Genomic DNA, 19,302 nt, shown 5'->3' with positions numbered 1-19,302 from the left:
GATCTAATGCACATGGCCCAAAGCAACCCAATCGGTATAGAGGCTGGGGACAAGCTTAGCTTGGCGGTGTGGGTTGCTCCAGAATATCTGGGCTGGCATCGGCAGCTCCTTTCGCACAGCTTACCTTGTTTCCATCAATCACATTGGTCTGTTTGCGCAAGTACCGCCTCATGGACGACGACTTGCCTCGCTTTTTCAGTTTGGGCTGGAACTTCTCCTGGGGATGGTTGGCCTCGTACTCAAGTCGTTGCTCCTCCACAATGACCTCTTTGGGGGCGCGATCGACGGCGCCGACAAGTTGGGATTCAGGGCAATGGTCTCGGGCTGGAGCTTGTCCAGCAGGCTGTGGACTTCCGACTCTTGTCGCTGCTTCTTTGTTTGGTAGGGGTTTGCTTCGAAGGTGTCAAAGTTGGGCTCGCCTGATCCTGGAATGACGATGCTCGAGATGCCCCTGCTGTGTCCGATACCGAGCACATCTTCATATGGGCAAAAGTTGAGATCCTGGACGACCGAGCCTGGCATCAAGTGGGTCATGTACGGCGCCTTTTGCTTTGTGATAAAGGCGTCTTTCCAGACTTGGATGTTGGGTCCGTAGCCCACAGCCAGCAAGCCCTTCTGACTGATGCTGAGTGTGGATGCCGGCGTGGCTGTAAAATACTCGTTTAGGCACTTGTATGTCCGAATATCCCAGATCTTCATTTGTCCATCCAGGCCAGAGGTGGCCATATAGCTAGGGTGCAGTAGCAGCGAGTGAGTGCGTCCAAGTTAGTTGATCAACACCCACACTTGGCCATAGGTTGCCGGGATTCGCCCTGGATACCATACGCGAACAGCCACAACAGCCACAAGACAAGCAACGGCATCGGCTTATCCTGACCCAGGATTAGCGACCACAGCGCCAACACAGCAACCCAGCTCCACAAAAGTCCAGATCGGCAGCTCGCAAACAAATACTCACTATCCGCCGCGATCGACTGCAATTGCTTGAACCGGGCCCTTATGGCACAGCATCTTGACCAAAGGTTCGCTCATCGTCGGCGACCACATCGTCACAGTGCCATTTGAGTGACCCAGAGTCATGATTCCGTTGTACGGATTTTGCGCCAGGGCATTGCAAGGCCCGAGCTTAGTCCGCCATTCAGCCACGAGCTTGCCAGTCGAAGTATCCTGATACAGAATCCAGCCCGGGGTTCCCACCGACACCAATAGAAAGTGGTACGGCAAGAAATCGAGCTTGTTGACGTCGATGTGCTTGCGCAGACAGTGGATTTCGAGGCCGGTGTTGTCATAGATGTATGTGTACTTTTTCTGAGCCACAGCAAACATGGTCTCGTTGTGAAGCCACTTGACGTCCCGAACGGTTTCTTTCAAATGAAGTTCGCAGCCAAGACGTCCTGTTTTCCAATCAAAGGTGGCCACATGGCCTTTTCGGCCTCCGATTAAAATGTGTCGGCCGTTGCGAGTGTAGTCCATAGCATAGGGGCCAAAGTCGGGGAGCTGCAAATCAAACATCTGCGTGTCGAGACATTGGTTAGAAATTTGGTCATCGGCTCGTTTATGACGACAGCGTGCCTACAGACACGGTCTCTTGACAGAGACAGCCAATATTGCTTCGTGTACCTTTGCAGAGGTGTTGATGTCTACGTGCTTGGAGATCTCGTCCTGTGTGAACTTGAAGGTTCGCTCCATCCCTTCGGCCTCGAGGTAGCTGTGGGAGAATGGCGATGCTCCAATGATCAGAACGAAGCATGGTGACGATTTGTTGGGCCCAGGAAGCTCACCGCCGACTTGGTCGTCATGGGGGGTGCACACCAAATTTGGCCACCTGGGTCCTTCCCTGAAACGCCGATTGCTGTGGGCACCAAGCAGATCGCGCAAAGCTTGCATCGGGTCACCGGACTTCGGCTATAGTGCACGTACCCAGCCTCCTCTGGCAGCAGCAGCTCGGACTGAGCAGCTTTGATTGACGCATCTTCGAATCGCTTGAAAGTCTTCTTGAGCGTACCCTTCAGCTTGCGATCTTCGATATTCTGGCAGTTCCCAAAAAGACATCCCGTAAGTACAGCAAGCCATGCCAGGACAGCGCTGCATCTGCAGCAGAGTGCGACAGTCGGCCAGCCAGTCAAGCTTGGCTGCAGCCCGGTCTTCGCAGTTCCGTACAGCCAGCGTGAGTAGATGCATGGCGTATGCGCGGCATGAGGGCTCTGCATTTCACATCGAGAATTATGCCTCATGCTCTTCCAGGCGACCCTGCTTTTCTTTGTAGCGCTGTTGCCGACGGAGCCCGTCGAATTAGGCCAACCCTACCTTGAGCGGGAGGGCGTGGGGCGTTGGGTTTCGATCGTATTTCTTGGACGCTTGAAGGTGTCGATTGGGCTTGGGCTGGGCCTTTACATCCCTCTTCTGTTTGGGGGGTTGGCTGCCCTTGGCTTTGGGGCTCGCCTCTGGCTGCGATCCAAAGGATTTGCGTCCAGACGAGGGACGGCTGTCTTTGGCGTCGGACATGGATGCCGTGGGTATGCGGTGCTGTGCGAGGAGGGGGCTACTTGTTGGTTCAGGCTCTCGGGCGTGCAGCACTCGGTCTTGCTCTGACGCTGCCTGGTTCTGCCTGGCTCTGCCTGGTTCTGCCTGGTTCTGCTTGATGTTGCTTGATGTTGCCTGATGCCGATCTCGTATCGTCCCGCACCACAGTCCCCACAACAGAAAAAAATCACACCCAAATGAATTTCATTTTGCTGCTCGGTGCTGGCCAATGGCGTTGCGCGCCGGCATAAACCACGTGCGCGAAACTCCGACTCGGCCAGGGCCAGGGCCCAGCCAACAAGCAACCCACATTCTGCCTGCAACCTGGACAACTGCCGTGCCGCAACCATGAGCGATAAAAGCAAGTCCAGTTACAACTTCAGGTGCGCATCGTTCACCCAGTGTGCAAGACACTTGTCCCGGTCGCATCTCGGGCTGGCGCTTGCCCGCCGTCTCGAAGGGCTAAACCCGCCGCCTTCGCCCTCACCACTCCAAACAGACAGAGCCTGTCCTTCCAGGCAGACGTGCCAGACTTTCTGAAAAAGCTGCACGGCCAGGCGTCTTTGAGACCCGAGACCACCGGAATTCTAACCAAAAACAGCAAGCCGGTCCCTCAAGCCTTGGAGGATGACGCCGACGATGACGGCCCGGCATACCCAGACGCCGAGGATGAGAAGCCACAGTACGTGCTTGAGAAGGGTATAACGGACCTCGAAGTTGAGCGTGAGCTTGGTCAAGACATTCTTGCGGCCCTGCGAGAGGACAAGCCGGATCCGGGCGAGACACAGCGTACTGGTGGCTCCGCCGGTGATCCATCCAGGCCCGGCGGCAGGGTCTCTGAGACCAAAACATCCAGCCTCGGGGTCAAATCAAACAAGATTCTGGAAAAGAAAAAGAAGATGGATGCAAAAAAGAAGGATCTACTCAAGGGTGTCAAGCAGGTCAAGAACAAAGCGCTGCTATCCTTTGACGACGATGAAGCATAGATCCAGCCGCCAGGCCGATGGCAGTGGCGTTGGCCGGCCACGGCTTGCCTCTCCCCTTCCCCACAGGATTGATTGGACTTTGATGTACAAAACCAACAATGGCTTTGATCCTCTGTCAGACTGTGAGATCGGAGCCTCTTCCCCGCCAGCAATTCCCACCGACGACAGCGGGCCCTTCGCCGATGCCTATCCTTGGGGAGCTGGCCACTGTCCGCTTCGGAGATTCTTTGCTCGCTCCAAACCCAAACAGACCCGAATAGATAGCCCTATTCCGCAATTGCCACGTCTGAGCTATCCAAAGATCATTTCCTGAATAGTCTGTTGGTTTGCGTTTGAGAGTTGATCAACAACGAGAAATGCCAAACCCTGCCTGGGTGAACCTGAGAACCTACGAGGCCGATCCTCCATTTGCAGTAAATGCTCGCTATCTCCTCTCCCGCTGACGACCCAACCGTTGCAATCAGCAAAGAGGCTCTCGGTTTCCCAGAGCACATGTGCAATGACTGATACGGCTCGGCCTTAGCAGCAAGCTCACTGGCGTGCTTTCTCGTGTCGCCAGGGCTGGGAAGCTGAATGGGACGACCAGAAACTCGAGCGACTCTATCGGAGCGACAACCTCGGCGACACCAAGCTCAAGAAGATGGTGCGGAGAGGAATCCCGGACTCGCTGCGAGGTAGCCGCCTGAGCCATGCGTACATAGCTGCCCCTATGCTGCAGCTTGGTGAGCCAGGGCTTCGAATCGATTACGGCAGCGTCTGAACATTCTCGTCCATAGGCCATGTCTATGCAAAGCTACTGAAGCTCGGCGAGCTCGATGGTAAGTACATTTCAGGTGAAACAGTCTCTTCCCCTGACAGCCCTCCCCCCTGCCTCTGCATAGCTGCTTCATCCAGATCCATATCCAGACCCATATCCAGATCCAGACCCATATCTAGATCCAGAGATGCAAGCTCGTTCCCATAGCCGGATGGGCGCGTGCCTGTGGCAAGTCCTGTCCATTTCCCTCACTGCTGATGATATTCCTCCGGGTACTTGATCCAGAGCATGACCGGAACTTTGAGATTGCAAAAATGCGGGTGTACGGCGAAGGAGCCATGACCGACAATCCGATCGCACCGACCTTTGGCGGCCGCTCGTTTCGGTACAAGTTGAGCCTGAACAACGCTGGACGCACTCAGATGGAACACATCCTTTGCATCCTGGCCTACGACTTTCCGAATCTAGAATACTGTCCGTTCGTGCCGGCGCTGACGGCCATGCTTTGTCACCACATGAACTCTGCCGACGATGCCCTCGGCGCCATGGTGTGCATAGTGCGCAAATCGCTCGGAGAGACTCTCGTGACGGCGCGGAAAGGCGTCTCGGATCGATGGGAGTTTTTCCCGACATATCGAAAGGAGGTCAAACTCATGTCACGGGCTTTTGGGAACATGCTCTACAAGTGCCTGCCCAAGGTTCACGCCAAGTTAGTCGAGCTACAAGAGAGAGACGAGAGCCCCATTTGGAGCTCGTGGCTATCGGATATGCTCGCTGATGTTCTGCCTCAACCGATCCTGTGGCGGCTCTTGGATGACTTCCTGGTCGAGGGCTACAAGCCGCTCTTTCGGTTCTGCGCCGCCCTGCTCAAAATTTACCAGGGCCAGATTATGGAAGCGCAGACTTCTCAGCAGGTGCTGGCCTTTCTGACGCCGCACAACATCCTCTGTTCGGCCAACGAGGTAGCCGAAGAGGCTTGGATGGTCAAGTTTGATCGGGCGAACATCACCAAAATGCTTGTCCACCACCGGAGCCTTACAGCAATCAGCATATCGGACGACTTGCATGAGATACAGTACAAGTATCAGCGGGCTACTCCGCGCCTCAAGGAAACGAGCAGCATTCTGGATGAAGACCACTGGATTGCAGTGTGGTCGTGGATTCCTCCAGCGCAGCGGGTTGTGGATGTCGAGCTGCTCTTTACGACATCACGCCATGGCTATCATATATCCACCCTGTTTCATAGTGCCAGTGACATCAAGCCCACTCTCCTTGTCGTCAAGACCTCAACCGGCGAGATCTTTGGAGCCTACATTTCGTCAGAGTGGCCTACCTCCCACGACCAACAGGGAAGATTTTCTGGAAACGGTAGGTTTGAGCCAGAGTCCTTGGGTTGTCTTCATGTCTCGACCCTTGGCCCAATGGCCGAGCTTGGCATGCATCCGCGATGGCAATTTTTGCTTCGCGGTGTTGATGGTTGCGTTTGAAATAGCTCTTTCGACGACAAGATCTTCTGTGGCTGGCTGTATGACTCTCATCCCGCTGTCACTTGTCTGATCACCCATAGGCGAGTCGTTTCTGTTTATGCTGGAGCCACGAGCCAAGATGTATCCTTGGGTCGGTCGGGATATAGAGTTCATGGACGCTATCGAGCGAGAGATTGTCCAGAGCCAGGCATCCATGTTCATCATGGCCACTCGCAAGGATCTATCCATCGGGGCTGGCGGGTAAGGATGTTGCCGTGCGATCCACCCATAACATGCACATCCCGGATTGCTGGCCATGATCGTAACAGGCTGGCCATGGTCGTGACAGGCTGGCCGTGGTCGTAACAGGCTGGCCATGGTCGTAACAGGCTGGCCATGGTCGTAACAGGCTGGCCATGGTCGTAACAGGCTGGTCGTGTGTGTGGGCATCGCCGTGCCACATTCCCATGCTCATCCGCCCCATCCGTTGTTTGATCGCCTAACGCAGGGGCGAAATTGGATTGTATTTGGACGAGACCCTTCAAAGGGGAAGCACTGGCCCGTGCATGACCTTCGGCAACGACCCTCTCACCGGTTCAAATGCCCGATTCTTCGAGACCCACAGCGTCGAGCTCTTTGCTTTCCTCTGAAGAAGTGGCATTGCCCAGCGCAAGCAAATGAAAACGGGGCATCCTGTTTCGTCACCCACCAGCTAGCATTTGGGATGTGCACGGCAATATACTCATAATGACTATCTACCCTTGGAAGCAGGGCAAGATGTGCCTCCAGTCTTTGCCCTCTGTGAACATCGCAACCCAGCAACGCCAATTCAGTCTCACAAAAAGACTCCATCGCTTGAGTCGATCCGAGTGGGCGCTGCATTGACTTCTGCACCTAGCGAGGACGTTGGAGGCACAGACTCTGGGGGAGCGGGGGCAGAGGAACGGACAGCAGGCCCAACGATCTCGCCGAGGCAGTCTTCAGATCGATGGGGCCCCGATAGCTGCATGATCTTGAGCTCGATGGCTTTGATTGCCTTGCTCTGACGGTCAATGACAGCAATATTCTCCGAGATGGCCTATGGTGAGCATTGGCGCAATAGGGACAGAGATGTTGTTTCGATGCGTGAGCCGGCGTACCATCGATCGTACACCCCATCCGATCATCGGCATGGGAATGCAGACAACGGCTTGCACAATCGCAGATTGTAAGGCCAGTCCGCATCGCCCCTCCTTCCTCTGGCCACAGAGAGCTCAAACCTCCAAGAAATCTGGGTCGGTCTCGTCTGCTTCCCGCATCTCCTCGTTCGACTTGAAAAGAAAGGCCACCGAACGCTTCAGCCGCTCACGCTCGTTGTGCAGATAAGCGAGATCGTCTGCGACCGCTTCTGGCAGCGAATAGAGCGCCGAGCTGCGATCTTGTTGAGGGTCGGTCGTGGGCCCCGATGGCCGCGGGGTGAAGTAGATTCCTGGCTGGATCTCCATGGCCGAGTCGATGATCGGCAACGGGCGATTCGGACGAGTGTTTTGGCAGGGAAAGAAGACAGAGCGCACTTCCCGTGGCCCGCATTGAAACGGGGCACTTGGCTGACATTGGCATCCAACCCCTCTCTCACTCTCCCACCTTGATCCTGGCAGGCATGGCCCAGACAGCAAGCACCAGCAGCAGCATCACCGACGCCGCTGTCCGCCAGCAGTGGATCGAGTACGATTGCAGCATTAGATCACTTCCCTCTCCGCCCCGCGCTTCACATACGCTTCGGCGGCTATCTTCACGACGACCGGGGCTGGGTCGATGTCGGCGTTCATCGTTATCCCGATGCCTGCCGCCGCCGCCGCCGCAGTCCTCAATACCATCATGATTATCGATCGTGTCGTTGGTGCATTCGGGCACAGCAGTAACATCTCCTCTGCTTCGTCTCACTTGTCCATGCTGCTCATACCAAGAGTCCAGGCCCGACTGGCCAGCAGCCGCACAGCGACCGACGATATCGCATTCTCAGTACCGCCACAGGCCGACGGCCCCTGGCAGGGGCTCCGTCTTATTGGTGGCGTTGATGTTTCCTTTGTCGAAAACACCGACGAGGGAGTTGGATGCTTGGCCATTTTGGAGTTTCCTTCGTTCAAGGTGAGCAGCCCATCGACGACGCCCGCGTGGTGGTGGCAAAGCAGAGTTCGGACAGGAATCTGGCTGAAAGCTGACGGTCGACATGAACATATGGACTCCATTCGATTCAGGTGTTGTACACAGACATGGTTCGAGGTACAATCGGAGTGGCCCTGAATGCATCTCCGACTCCAAAGGCCCAAGAGCCCTGGCCATATATGTCAATACCAATCTTGCTCAAACTGATCGGTCTTGCATTCGTATTGCCGTTGTGCGCCGCTCGATCGGTGGACTTGAAGTCACCCTCAGTCTTCCGTACATTCCCGGCTTCCTTGCATTCCGAGAGGCCTCAGTCTTTCAGACGCTGCTTGACAACCTGAAGCAACGAGCGCCCGAACTCTATCCCCAGGTACGTCAGCTACTGGGACGGAGCCAACTCCAATAGCAACGACTTGTTTGCGACTAGAAGCTGACTGAAATACCCGGTAATCAATTCGCCATCCTAGGTCTTGTTCGTGGACGGAAACGGCATTCTACATCCAAGAAAGTTTGGCTCAGCGTCAGTCGCCGGCCTGTCGTGCAGTGATGCTAGCGTATACTCCGTGCCTCGTCCGATATCCATTGTCCAGGAAAGCTTAGCGGCTGACCCCAGCGCTGCGTTTCGACATGAATTGGTATAGCTGCCATCTTGGAGTGCTTGAGGATATTCCCACGATTGGAGGTGAGTCGGCCGTATCTAGTGACGTAGGCAATGTTGGACCGGATATCCGTAGTTCCCGCCGGAAGACTGAACGCCATATTGGGCCACAGTCGGCAAGAATTTTCTTCAAATTAGTCATGAAAATCTGCGCATGCAAGAAGTCAAAGCTCGTCGCAATGAGCTGAAGCAGGCCGGGGATTATTTCGACATTATCGGAAGCTCTGGATTCATCTATGGCGCTGTATGTCTGATGGCCACACACATCGATGTACTAGCTGTTGCAGCTGAGCGGGCACCAAAGTAGTATGGCTCCATCCTCCTGTCCTATAGCCAATCTTACTAATCGCCGAGCACTGTTATTGGCCATCAGGCGCTGCGCGCTTCGAACGACTCCATCAATGCCATCTATGTCTCTCCAGGTGCGCTTCAATCCAGCTGCTAAGCATCTTCAGCGAGCTGTGAAACTGGCGACAGTTGAGCAGATATCGACGCAGGCTTGTAAGCGATTAATTCGTCAGTTCCTACTTGCCTACATATTCCTGGGCAGGCCATCGTGTCTCACACGAAACTGCAATCAAGCTGACCATCCGTTGCTGTAAATTCCGGGTTCCTGAACCTATCCGAGCCGCCGACGGTCTCTCCAGAGCATATATCCGTGCCCACCCAAGCGGCTGAAGCGACTGAGCAAGCAGCCGAGTCCTACATCCATCGGCTGGGGAGCGCTCTTATCGGAACAGATGCGCTTCGAGCCCAGTCCGTGCAGCCCTCTCAGCGAGCTGCAGGCCATTCGGAATCCAGAGCTCGCAGCGATTATTGAGCGATGCTGGCCATGGGTTTCGAGTGACTCGTTGAATAAACAATGGAACACATTGTCTCGTTCGGACAAAACCACGACGTAGTCGGATCCTATCACCCACCCGGCCAACAGCGGCCAAGTGGGTCGAGTCATTCCCCTGTGTGAGGGAGATGCATGGAGTGAGTGGGCACGACCGGAGCCAACGAGTCGCTGCAGATACAGTCACTGCAAGTCAGAGCAAGAGAGCATATCTGAGATGAGGGAGGAAGACACGGGGCAAAGAGCAAATCGCGGGAGGAGCGGATTTCATGAAGTTCGGGTGCCGTCCGATTCACACAACCCACCCCATTGCAACCGTGGCCAACAATATCCAAGGAGACGAGTTCGTCCATGTGGCGTGCAACATGATCATAGTGCGAGGGTTGGCTGTGGAGACCAGAGAGCGACCCCGAGGTCTTCTCTCGGAGGTGAACTGTCGAATTGCACATGGCCTGTTGGACGCACGCCATCGAATCCTACGATGGCATACTGGTGTTTCGCTTGCTCATTGGCAAAGCGTATTCAATACACCATTTTCCAACCGCTGCGCCATGCTCTATCGTTGCAGCCCCGACACCAAGGGCACACGCATCGCCCATGGCATTGCGGTGTGTGGCAGGGTCGGCAGCGCGCAGGGATTGGCACATCTCTCCCCGGATTTGGTCGCGGGGGACAGGGCGTTGCACAAGGGCGACACATTGGTGGTGGCGCGCAGCAAGGAATTCTGTGCGGTGGGTTGGGGGTGTTTGTCCCTCCACAACAACAGCGCGGTGGCTGGACTGGCGAGACGACGATTGCAACGGCGGCTATTAAATCGCATCGAGGGGGGGCTGTCGAAAGAGCCCGCTATGACAACATGTCTCCATCATCCAGACAGACTCCCATCCGCACGCCATCACCGACCCGCTGCTGCGAGCCAGCAGTCCTTGGCCCGCTTCAGGCGAGGGGACCAGGCAGCGTTCTTGGCCAGCAAGCTCTTCGTTGTTTCAAGACGTCCTTGTCGACTCACTTTCTTGGACAGCCGCAGGACATCCAACGGCCACCACTGTTTCACAGCATCCACCCACCAAGAAGCGGGCCGGCCCAGCCCTCGCTCCAAGCCCAACCGCCAACGCCGGGCGACGATCGGCCTTTGCCCCTTTGCCCTCCATCGTCCGCCGATCTCCCAACGATGTCGCAGCTCGCCCTGGTCCTCCTGCTCGGCCTGGCGACCTCGACGGTCTCAGCCGCGGCGGTTCCTGGGTTTTCTGCGCCCGTGGTGCCTGCGAGCGATTTCAACGTCTGCAAAAGGTACAGGTTTGCAGCTTGAACGTCCCATCCACCAACAGCACAGAGCCAGAGTGCGAGCAAGACAACCGCTGCAGACCAGCGCGGTGGTGCTGATCCTGCCACGTCTCTGTTTAGCTATGTTCCGACAACTCCTGGAAGCTGGCAGAGCCAGTGCCTCAAACCCCAACAAACCACCAACTACAAGAACCACAACTGCGGCTGCTATATCCCAGTTCTCAGCTGGCTTCAGAACTCTGCCTGGTGGAACACCTGGGATCTTACCTATGTAAGCCGATACCGATCGAGGGACACGCTGGCGCTGATGCTGTTGCTCATGCGATTGTTATTTGGTGGGCGAATTGCTGGGGGACAGAGCGGCCAATGGGGTGAAGGGTGTGTTGTCAGCAGTGACGAGAATGAAAATCTTTGGTGGTGGACTCCATGTTGGTCCTCGGAGCGGCGAACTCAACAGTCGTTGCTGACGCATGCCGCAATCCCTACATCTTGGATACCATGTCCATGGCGATCAGGACACATTCAGTCAAGCTGAAGCAAACTGCTGGTCCGGGTCCAATAGTAAGTGCTTTTGCCTAATCAATAATGTGGCGAATAACCCTCCGAGCGGCTTGGGCTTCATCAACCAGCTACGCTTGGAAAGTTTCGGCTCGGAGATGCAGATTTACTATAGAATGAAATACGGTGTCGACCTGTCCACGGTTTGTGCCGGTCCAACAACGACATCTCGATCGGTTTCATCAACTTCGTCGACAACGACAACAACGACAACAACAACGACGACGACGACGACGACGACGACAACAACAACAATGATGACAACCATCGCACCTGCTCCTTCGATGAGCACATTGACGAGTTCCTCGGCAACCACCACCACCACCGAGCCAACTCCTTCCACTTCCACCACTACCACCGAGCCAACTCCTTCCACATCAACTACTACTACCACCACCGAGCCAACTCCTTCCACATCAACTACTACTACTACCACCGAGCCAACACCTTCCACATCAACTACTACTACCACCGAGCCAACTCCCTCCACTTCCACTACTACCACCACCGAGCCAACTCCTTCCACACCAACTACTACTACCACCGAGCCGACTCCCTCCACTTCCACCACCACCACTGCCACCGAGCCAACTCCTTCCACATCAACTACTACTACTACCACCGAGCCAACTCCCTCCACTTCCACCACTACCACCACCGAGCCAACTCCTTCCACATCAACTACTACTACCACCACCGAGCCAACTCCTTCCACATCAACTACCACCACTGCCACCGAGCCAACTCCTTCCACATCAACTACTACTACCACCACCGAGCCAACTCCTTCCACATCAACTACCACTACTACCACCGAGCCGACTCCCTCCACATCAACTACCACTACTACCACCGAGCCAACTCCTTCCACATCAACTACCACTACTACCACCGAGCCAACTCCTTCCACTTCCACTACTACCACCGAGCCAACTCCCTCCACTTCCACCACTACCACCACCGAGCCAACTCCTTCCACATCAACTACTACTACCACCACCGAGCCAACTCCTTCCACATCAACTACCACCACTGCCACCGAGCCAACTCCTTCCACATCAACTACCACTACTACCACCGAGCCGACTCCCTCCACATCAACTACCACTACTACCACCGAGCCAACTCCTTCCACTTCCACTACTACCACCGAGCCAACTCCCTCCGCATCAACTACCACTACTACCACCGAGCCAACTCCTTCCACATCAACTACCACTACTACCACCGAGCCGACTCCCTCCACATCAACTACCACTACTACCACCGAGCCGACTCCCTCCACATCAACTACCACTACTACCACCGAGCCAACTCCTTCCACTTCCACCACTACCACCGAGCCAACTCCTTCCACATCAACTACTACTACCACCACCGAGCCAACTCCTTCCACATCAACTACTACTACTACCACCGAGCCAACACCTTCCACATCAACTACTACTACCACCGAGCCAACTCCCTCCACTTCCACTACTACCACCACCGAGCCAACTCCTTCCACATCAACTACCACTACTACCACCGAGCCGACTCCCTCCACATCAACTACCACTACTACCACCGAGCCAACTCCTTCCACATCAACTACCACTACTACCACCGAGCCAACTCCTTCCACATCAACTACTACTACCACCACCGAGCCAACTCCTTCCACATCAACTACTACTACCACCACCGAGCCAACTCCTTCCACATCAACTACCACTACTACCACCGAGCCGACTCCCTCCACATCAACTACCACTACTACCACCGAGCCAACTCCTTCCACATCAACTACCACTACTACCACCGAGCCAACTCCTTCCACTTCCACCACTACCACCGAGCCAACTCCTTCCACATCAACTACCACTACTACCACCGAGCCAACTCCTTCCACATCAACTACTACTACTACCACCGAGCCAACTCCTTCCACATCAACTACTACTACTACCACCGAGCCAACTCCTTCCACATCAACTACTACTACCACCACCGAGCCAACTCCTTCCACATCAACTACCACTACTACCACCGAGCCAACTCCTTCCACTTCCACCACTACCACCGAGCCAACTCCTTCCACATCAACTACTACTACTACCACCGAGCCAACTCCCTCCACTTCCACCACTACCACCACCGAGCCAACTCCTTCCACATCAACTACTACTACCACCACCGAGCCAACTCCTTCCACATCAACTACCACTACTACCACCGAGCCGACTCCCTCCACATCAACTACCACTACTACCACCGAGCCAACTCCTTCCACATCAACTACCACTACTACCACCGAGCCAACTCCTTCCACTTCCACTACTACCACCGAGCCAACTCCCTCCACTTCCACCACTACCACCACCGAGCCAACTCCTTCCACATCAACTACCACTACTACCACCGAGCCAACTCCTTCCACTTCCACTACTACCACCGAGCCAACTCCCTCCACATCAACTACTACTACCACCACCGAGCCAACTCCTTCCACATCAACTACCACCACTACCACCGAGCCGACTCCCTCCACATCAACTACCACTACTACCACCGAGCCAACTCCTTCCACTTCCACTACTACCACCGAGCCAACTCCCTCCGCATCAACTACCACTACTACCACCGAGCCAACTCCTTCCACATCAACTACTACTACTACCACCGAGCCAACTCCTTCCACATCAACTACTACTACTACCACCGAGCCAACTCCTTCCACATCAACTACTACTACCACCACCGAGCCAACTCCTTCCACATCAACTACCACTACTACCACCGAGCCAACTCCTTCCACTTCCACCACTACCACCGAGCCAACTCCTTCCACATCAACTACCACTACTACCACCGAGCCAACTCCTTCCACATCAACTACTACTACTACCACCGAGCCAACTCCTTCCACATCAACTACCACTACTACCACCGAGCCAACTCCTTCCACTTCCACCACTACCACCGAGCCAACTCCTTCCACATCAACTACTACTACTACCACCGAGCCAACTCCCTCCACTTCCACCACTACCACCACCGAGCCAACTCCTTCCACATCAACTACTACTACCACCACCGAGCCAACTCCTTCCACATCAACTACCACTACTACCACCGAGCCGACTCCCTCCACATCAACTACCACTACTACCACCGAGCCAACTCCTTCCACATCAACTACCACTACTACCACCGAGCCAACTCCTTCCACTTCCACCACTACCACCGAGCCAACTCCTTCCACATCAACTACCACTACTACCACCGAGCCAACTCCTTCCACATCAACTACTACTACTACCACCGAGCCAACTCCTTCCACATCAACTACTACTACTACCACCGAGCCAACTCCTTCCACATCAACTACTACTACCACCACCGAGCCAACTCCTTCCACATCAACTACCACTACTACCACCGAGCCAACTCCTTCCACTTCCACCACTACCACCGAGCCAACTCCTTCCACATCAACTACTACTACTACCACCGAGCCAACTCCCTCCACTTCCACCACTACCACCACCGAGCCAACTCCTTCCACATCAACTACTACTACCACCACCGAGCCAACTCCTTCCACATCAACTACCACTACTACCACCGAGCCGACTCCCTCCACATCAACTACCACTACTACCACCGAGCCAACTCCTTCCACATCAACTACCACTACTACCACCGAGCCAACTCCTTCCACTTCCACTACTACCACCGAGCCAACTCCCTCCACTTCCACCACTACCACCACCGAGCCAACTCCTTCCACATCAACTACCACTACTACCACCGAGCCAACTCCTTCCACTTCCACTACTACCACCGAGCCAACTCCCTCCACATCAACTACTACTACCACCACCGAGCCAACTCCTTCCACATCAACTACCACCACTACCACCGAGCCGACTCCCTCCACATCAACTACCACTACTACCACCGAGCCAACTCCTTCCACTTCCACTACTACCACCGAGCCAACTCCCTCCGCATCAACTACCACTACTACCACCGAGCCAACTCCTTCCACATCAACTACCACTACTACCACCGAGCCAACTCCTTCCACATCAACTACCACTACTACCAACCGAGCCGACTCCCTCCACATCAACTACCACTACTACCACCGAGCCAACTCCTTCCACTTCCACCACTACCACCGAGCCAACTCCTTCCACATCAACTACTACTACCACCACCGAGCCAACTCCTTCCACATCAACTACTACTACTACCACCGAGCCAACACCTTCCACATCAACTACTACTACCACCGAGCCAACTCCTCCACTTCCACTACTACCACCACCGAGCCAACTCCTTCCACATCAACTACCACTACTACCACCGAGCCGACTCCCTCCACATCAACTACCACTACTACCACCGAGCCAACTCCTTCCACTTCCACCACTACCACCGAGCCAACTCCTTCCACATCAACTACTACTACCACCACCGGAGCCAACTCCTTCCACATCAACTACCACCACTGCCACCGAGCCAACTCCTTCCACATCAACTACTACTACCACCACCGAGCCAACTCCTTCCACATCAACTACCACACTACCACCGAGCTAACCACGACTTACCACTACTACCACCGATGCCAACTACCTTCCACATCAACTACCAACCACTGCCACCGAGCCAACTCCTTCCACATCAACTACCACTACTACCACCGAGCCGACTCCCTCCACATCAACTACCACTACTACCACCGAGCCAACCCTTCACATCAACTACCACTACTACCACCGAGCCAACTCCTTCCACATCCACTACTACTACCACCACCGAGCCAACTCCTTCCACATCAACTACTACTACCACCACCGAGCCAACTCCTTCCACTCAACTACCACCACTGCCACCGAGCCAACTCCTTCCACATCAACTACTACTACCACCACCGAGCCAACTCCTTCCACATCAACTACCACTAATACCACCGAGCCGACTCCCTCCACATCAACTACCACTACTACCACCGAGCCAACTCCTTCCACATCAACTACCACTACTACCACCGAGCCAACTCCTTCCACATCAACTACCACCACTGCCACCGAGCCAACTCCTTCCACATCAACTACCACTACTACCACCGAGCCGACTCCCTCCACATCAACTACCACTACTACCACCGAGCCAACTCCTTCCACATCAACTACCACTACTACCACCGAGCCAACTCCTTCCACATCAACTACTACTACCACCACCGAGCCAACTCCTTCCACATCAACTACTACTACCACCACCGAGCCAACTCCTTCCACATCAACTACCACCACTGCCACCGAGCCAACTCCTTCCACATCAACTACTACTACCACCACCGAGCCAACTCCTTCCACATCAACTACCACTACTACCACCGAGCCGACTCCCTCCACATCAACTACCACTACTACCACCGAGCCAACTCCTTCCACATCAACTACCACTACTACCACCGAGCCAACTCCTTCCACATCAACTACCACCACTGCCACCGAGCCAACTCCTTCCACATCAACTACCACTACTACCACCGAGCCGACTCCCTCCACATCAACTACCACTACTACCACCGAGCCAACTCCTTCCACATCAACTACCACTACTACCACCGAGCCAACTCCTTCCACATCAACTACTACTACCACCACCGAGCCAACTCCTTCCACATCAACTACTACTACCACCACCGAGCCAACTCCTTCCACATCAACTACCACCACTGCCACCGAGCCAACTCCTTCCACATCAACTACTACTACCACCACCGAGCCAACTCCTTCCACATCAACTACCACTACTACCACCGAGCCGACTCCCTCCACATCAACTACCACTACTACCACCGAGCCAACTCCTTCCACATCAACTACCACTACTACCACCGAGCCAACTCCTTCCACATCAACTACCACCACTGCCACCGAGCCAACTCCTTCCACATCAACTACCACTACTACCACCGAGCCGACTCCCTCCACATCAACTACCACTACTACCACCGAGCCAACTCCTTCCACATCAACTACCACTACTACCACCGAGCCAACTCCTTCCACATCAACTACCACCACTGCCACCGAGCCAACTCCTTCCACATCAACTACCACTACTACCACCGAGCCGACTCCCTCCACATCAACTACCACTACTACCACCGAGCCAACTCCTTCCACATCAACTACCACTACTACCACCGAGCCAACTCCTTCCACTTCCACCACTACCACCGAGCCAACACCTTCCACATCAACTACCACTACTACCACCGAGCCAACTCCTTCCACTTCCACCACTACCACCGAGCCAACTCCTTCCACATCAACTACTACTACCACCACCGAGCCAACTCCTTCCACATCAACTACCACCACTGCCACCGAGCCAACTCCTTCCACATCAACTACTACTACCACCACCGAGCCAACTCCTTCCACATCAACTACCACTACTACCACCGAGCCAACTCCTTCCACATCAACTACTACTACCACCACCGAGCCAACTCCTTCCACATCAACTACCACTACTACCACCGAGCCAACTCCTTCCACATCAACTACTACTACCACCACCGAGCCAACTCCTTCCACATCAACTACCACCACTGCCACCGAGCCAACTCCCTCCACATCAACTACTACTACTACCACCGAGCCAACTCCCTCCACTTCCACCACTACCACCACCGAGCCAACTCCTTCCACATCAACTACCACTACTACCACCGAGCCGACTCCCTCCACATCAACTACCACTACTACCACCGAGCCAACTCCTTCCACATCAACTACCACTACTACCACCGAGCCAACTCCTTCCACTTCCACCACTACCACCGAGCCAACACCTTCCACATCAACTACCACTACTACCACTACTACTGCCGAGCCGACTCCCTCCACTTCCACTACTACCACCACCGAGCCAACTCCGTCTACTTCGATTACAACCACCTTCGCGACCGTCACTTCAACAAGCACTTCGACCACCAGTAATAGCCAAAATACTCCTTCCGAATCTCCCAATAGTACCTCTTTCACAGCTTCTTCCACAGGATCTGCTGATCCAACTTCCACTGTTACATTAACATCTCCCAATTCGATAACTTCGACCCAAACTTCCGTATCAACGGCTACCATCCTATCTTCGACGATAATCTCTCCTTCTTCAACCTCCTTCGAAGTATCGTCATCGACGATAGATTCTCAGACGGCCACTCTGTCTACCCCGTCAACTTCCTCGCTGGGCACAACCTCCTCCGCTCTTCCTTCTCAAAGTTCGCTTGGTTCATCATCGAGCACCCAGCCTGCTTCTGCTTCTGCAAGCCAATCCGCTTCTGCAAGTGCCTCTGCCTCTGCCTCTGCGAGTGCCTCTGCTTCTGCAAGCCAATCCGCTTCTGCAAGTGCTTCTGCTTCTGCAAGCCAATCTGCTTCTGCAAGTGCCTCTGCCTCTGCAAGTGCCTCTGCATCTGCAAGTGCCTCTGCATCTGCAAGTGCCTCTGCATCTGCAAGTGCCTCTGCATCTGCAAGCCAATCTGCTTCTGCAAGTGCTTCTGCCTCTGCAAGCCAATCCGCTTCTGCAAGTGCTTCTGCTTCTGCAAGCCAATCTGCTTCTGCAAGCCAATCCGCTTCTGCAAGTGCTTCTGCCTCCGCAAGCCAATCCGCTTCTGCAAGTGCTTCTGCTTCTGCAAGCCAATCTGCCTCTGCAAGCCAATCTGCTTCTGCAAGTGCCTCTGCCTCTGCAAGTGCCTCTGCATCTGCAAGTGCCTCTGCATCTGCAAGTGCCTCTGCATCTGCAAGCCAATCTGCTTCTGCAAGTGCCTCTGCCTCTGCAAGTGCCTCTGCATCTGCAAGTGCCTCTGCATCTGCAAGTGCCTCTGCATCTGCAAGTGCCTCTGCATCTGCAAGTGCCTCTGCATCTGCAAGCCAATCTGCTTCTGCAAGTGCTTCTGCTTCTGCAAGCCAATCTGCTTCTGCAAGCCAATCCGCTTCTGCAAGTGCTTCTGCCTCCGCAAGCCAATCCGCTTCTGCAAGTGCTTCTGCTTCTGCAAGCCAATCTGCCTCTGCAAG

The 19,302-nt window shown here is 54.7% G+C and overlaps 6 protein-coding genes across 6 annotated transcripts in view; 2 read left to right on the top strand and 4 right to left on the bottom strand.

Annotated features, from left to right (window-relative positions):
- Positions 1-195: 195 nt before the first annotated feature.
- Positions 196-2,505, bottom strand: BJ171DRAFT_586735 (WD40-repeat-containing domain protein; the record flags this gene model as incomplete). Its single annotated transcript, XM_053114409.1, has 5 exons — positions 196-730; positions 959-1,512; positions 1,621-1,708; positions 1,921-2,030; positions 2,308-2,505. 5 exons carry the CDS (start codon positions 2,503-2,505, stop codon positions 196-198), a joined length of 1,485 nt encoding a protein of 494 aa, XP_052962695.1.
- A 366-nt stretch (positions 2,506-2,871) lies between these two features.
- On the top strand, positions 2,872-6,098 carry BJ171DRAFT_478751 (TLD-domain-containing protein; the record flags this gene model as incomplete). Its single annotated transcript, XM_053108909.1, has 7 exons — positions 2,872-2,906; positions 3,023-3,464; positions 4,069-4,231; positions 4,286-4,327; positions 4,552-5,634; positions 5,834-5,993; positions 6,062-6,098. 7 exons carry the CDS (start codon positions 2,872-2,874, stop codon positions 6,096-6,098), a joined length of 1,962 nt encoding a protein of 653 aa, XP_052962694.1.
- A 469-nt stretch (positions 6,099-6,567) lies between these two features.
- BJ171DRAFT_586732 (uncharacterized protein) lies at positions 6,568-7,216 on the bottom strand (the record flags this gene model as incomplete). The annotated part of the gene is made up of 2 exons (XM_053114408.1): positions 6,568-6,810; positions 6,992-7,216. 2 exons carry the CDS (start codon positions 7,214-7,216, stop codon positions 6,568-6,570), a joined length of 468 nt encoding a protein of 155 aa, XP_052962693.1.
- On the top strand, positions 7,166-9,432 carry BJ171DRAFT_524440 (endonuclease V-domain-containing protein). The gene is made up of 10 exons (XM_053112598.1): positions 7,166-7,187; positions 7,370-7,436; positions 7,679-7,859; positions 7,970-7,994; positions 8,138-8,247; positions 8,345-8,397; positions 8,519-8,559; positions 8,649-8,779; positions 8,909-8,957; positions 9,086-9,432. Exons 2-10 carry the CDS (start codon positions 7,372-7,374, stop codon positions 9,211-9,213), a joined length of 783 nt encoding a protein of 260 aa, XP_052962692.1. The 5' UTR covers positions 7,166-7,187; positions 7,370-7,371; the 3' UTR covers positions 9,214-9,432.
- A 7,726-nt stretch (positions 9,433-17,158) lies between these two features.
- Positions 17,159-18,519, bottom strand: BJ171DRAFT_249314 (uncharacterized protein). Its single transcript, XM_053106672.1, has 3 exons — positions 17,869-18,519; positions 17,472-17,594; positions 17,159-17,438 (listed from the first exon to the last, which is right to left on the bottom strand). The coding sequence occupies exons 1-2, from the start codon at positions 18,370-18,372 to the stop codon at positions 17,562-17,564; spliced, it is 537 nt and encodes a 178-aa protein (XP_052962691.1). The 5' UTR covers positions 18,373-18,519; the 3' UTR covers positions 17,159-17,438; positions 17,472-17,561.
- Positions 18,091-19,302, bottom strand: part of BJ171DRAFT_571538 (uncharacterized protein) — a gene marked incomplete at its 5' end in the record, with an annotated part of 3,939 nt that continues 2,727 nt past the window's right edge. The window contains one exon of the mRNA XM_053113681.1: positions 18,091-19,302. This exon is cut by the window's right edge and continues 1,187 nt beyond it. Within this exon, the coding sequence (XP_052962690.1) occupies positions 18,456-19,302 (847 nt within the window). The 3' untranslated portion in view covers positions 18,091-18,455.

The sequence above is a fragment of the Polychytrium aggregatum genome (genome assembly GCF_025602895.1).
Source record: "Polychytrium aggregatum strain JEL109 chromosome Unknown BJ171scaffold_55, whole genome shotgun sequence".
NCBI lineage: Eukaryota > Fungi > Chytridiomycota > Chytridiomycetes > Polychytriales > Polychytrium > Polychytrium aggregatum.
The sequence above is the reverse complement of the archived record's forward strand: the minus strand, read 5'-3'. Positions and strand labels throughout refer to the sequence as shown.

Bases quoted from the DNA above. Each gene is read 5' to 3' on its own strand.
- BJ171DRAFT_524440 (XM_053112598.1), top strand. From the start codon at position 7,372: ATGGCCCAGACAGCAAGCACCAGCAGCAGCATCACCGACGCCGCTGTC. The intron at 8,248-8,344 runs GTACGTCAGCTA...TCGCCATCCTAG, and splicing joins CGCCCGAACTCTATCCCCAG to GTCTTGTTCGTGGACGGAAA. The intron at 8,958-9,085 runs GTGCGCTTCAAT...ATTCCTGGGCAG, and splicing joins TGCCATCTATGTCTCTCCAG to GCCATCGTGTCTCACACGAA.
- BJ171DRAFT_249314 (XM_053106672.1), bottom strand. From the start codon at position 18,372: ATGGTAGCCGTTGATACGGAAGTTTGGGTCGAAGTTATCGAATTGGGA. The intron at 17,595-17,868 runs GTTGATGTGGAG...CAGTGGTGGTAG, and splicing joins GCTCGGTGGTAGTAGTAGTA to TTGATGTGGAAGGAGTTGGC.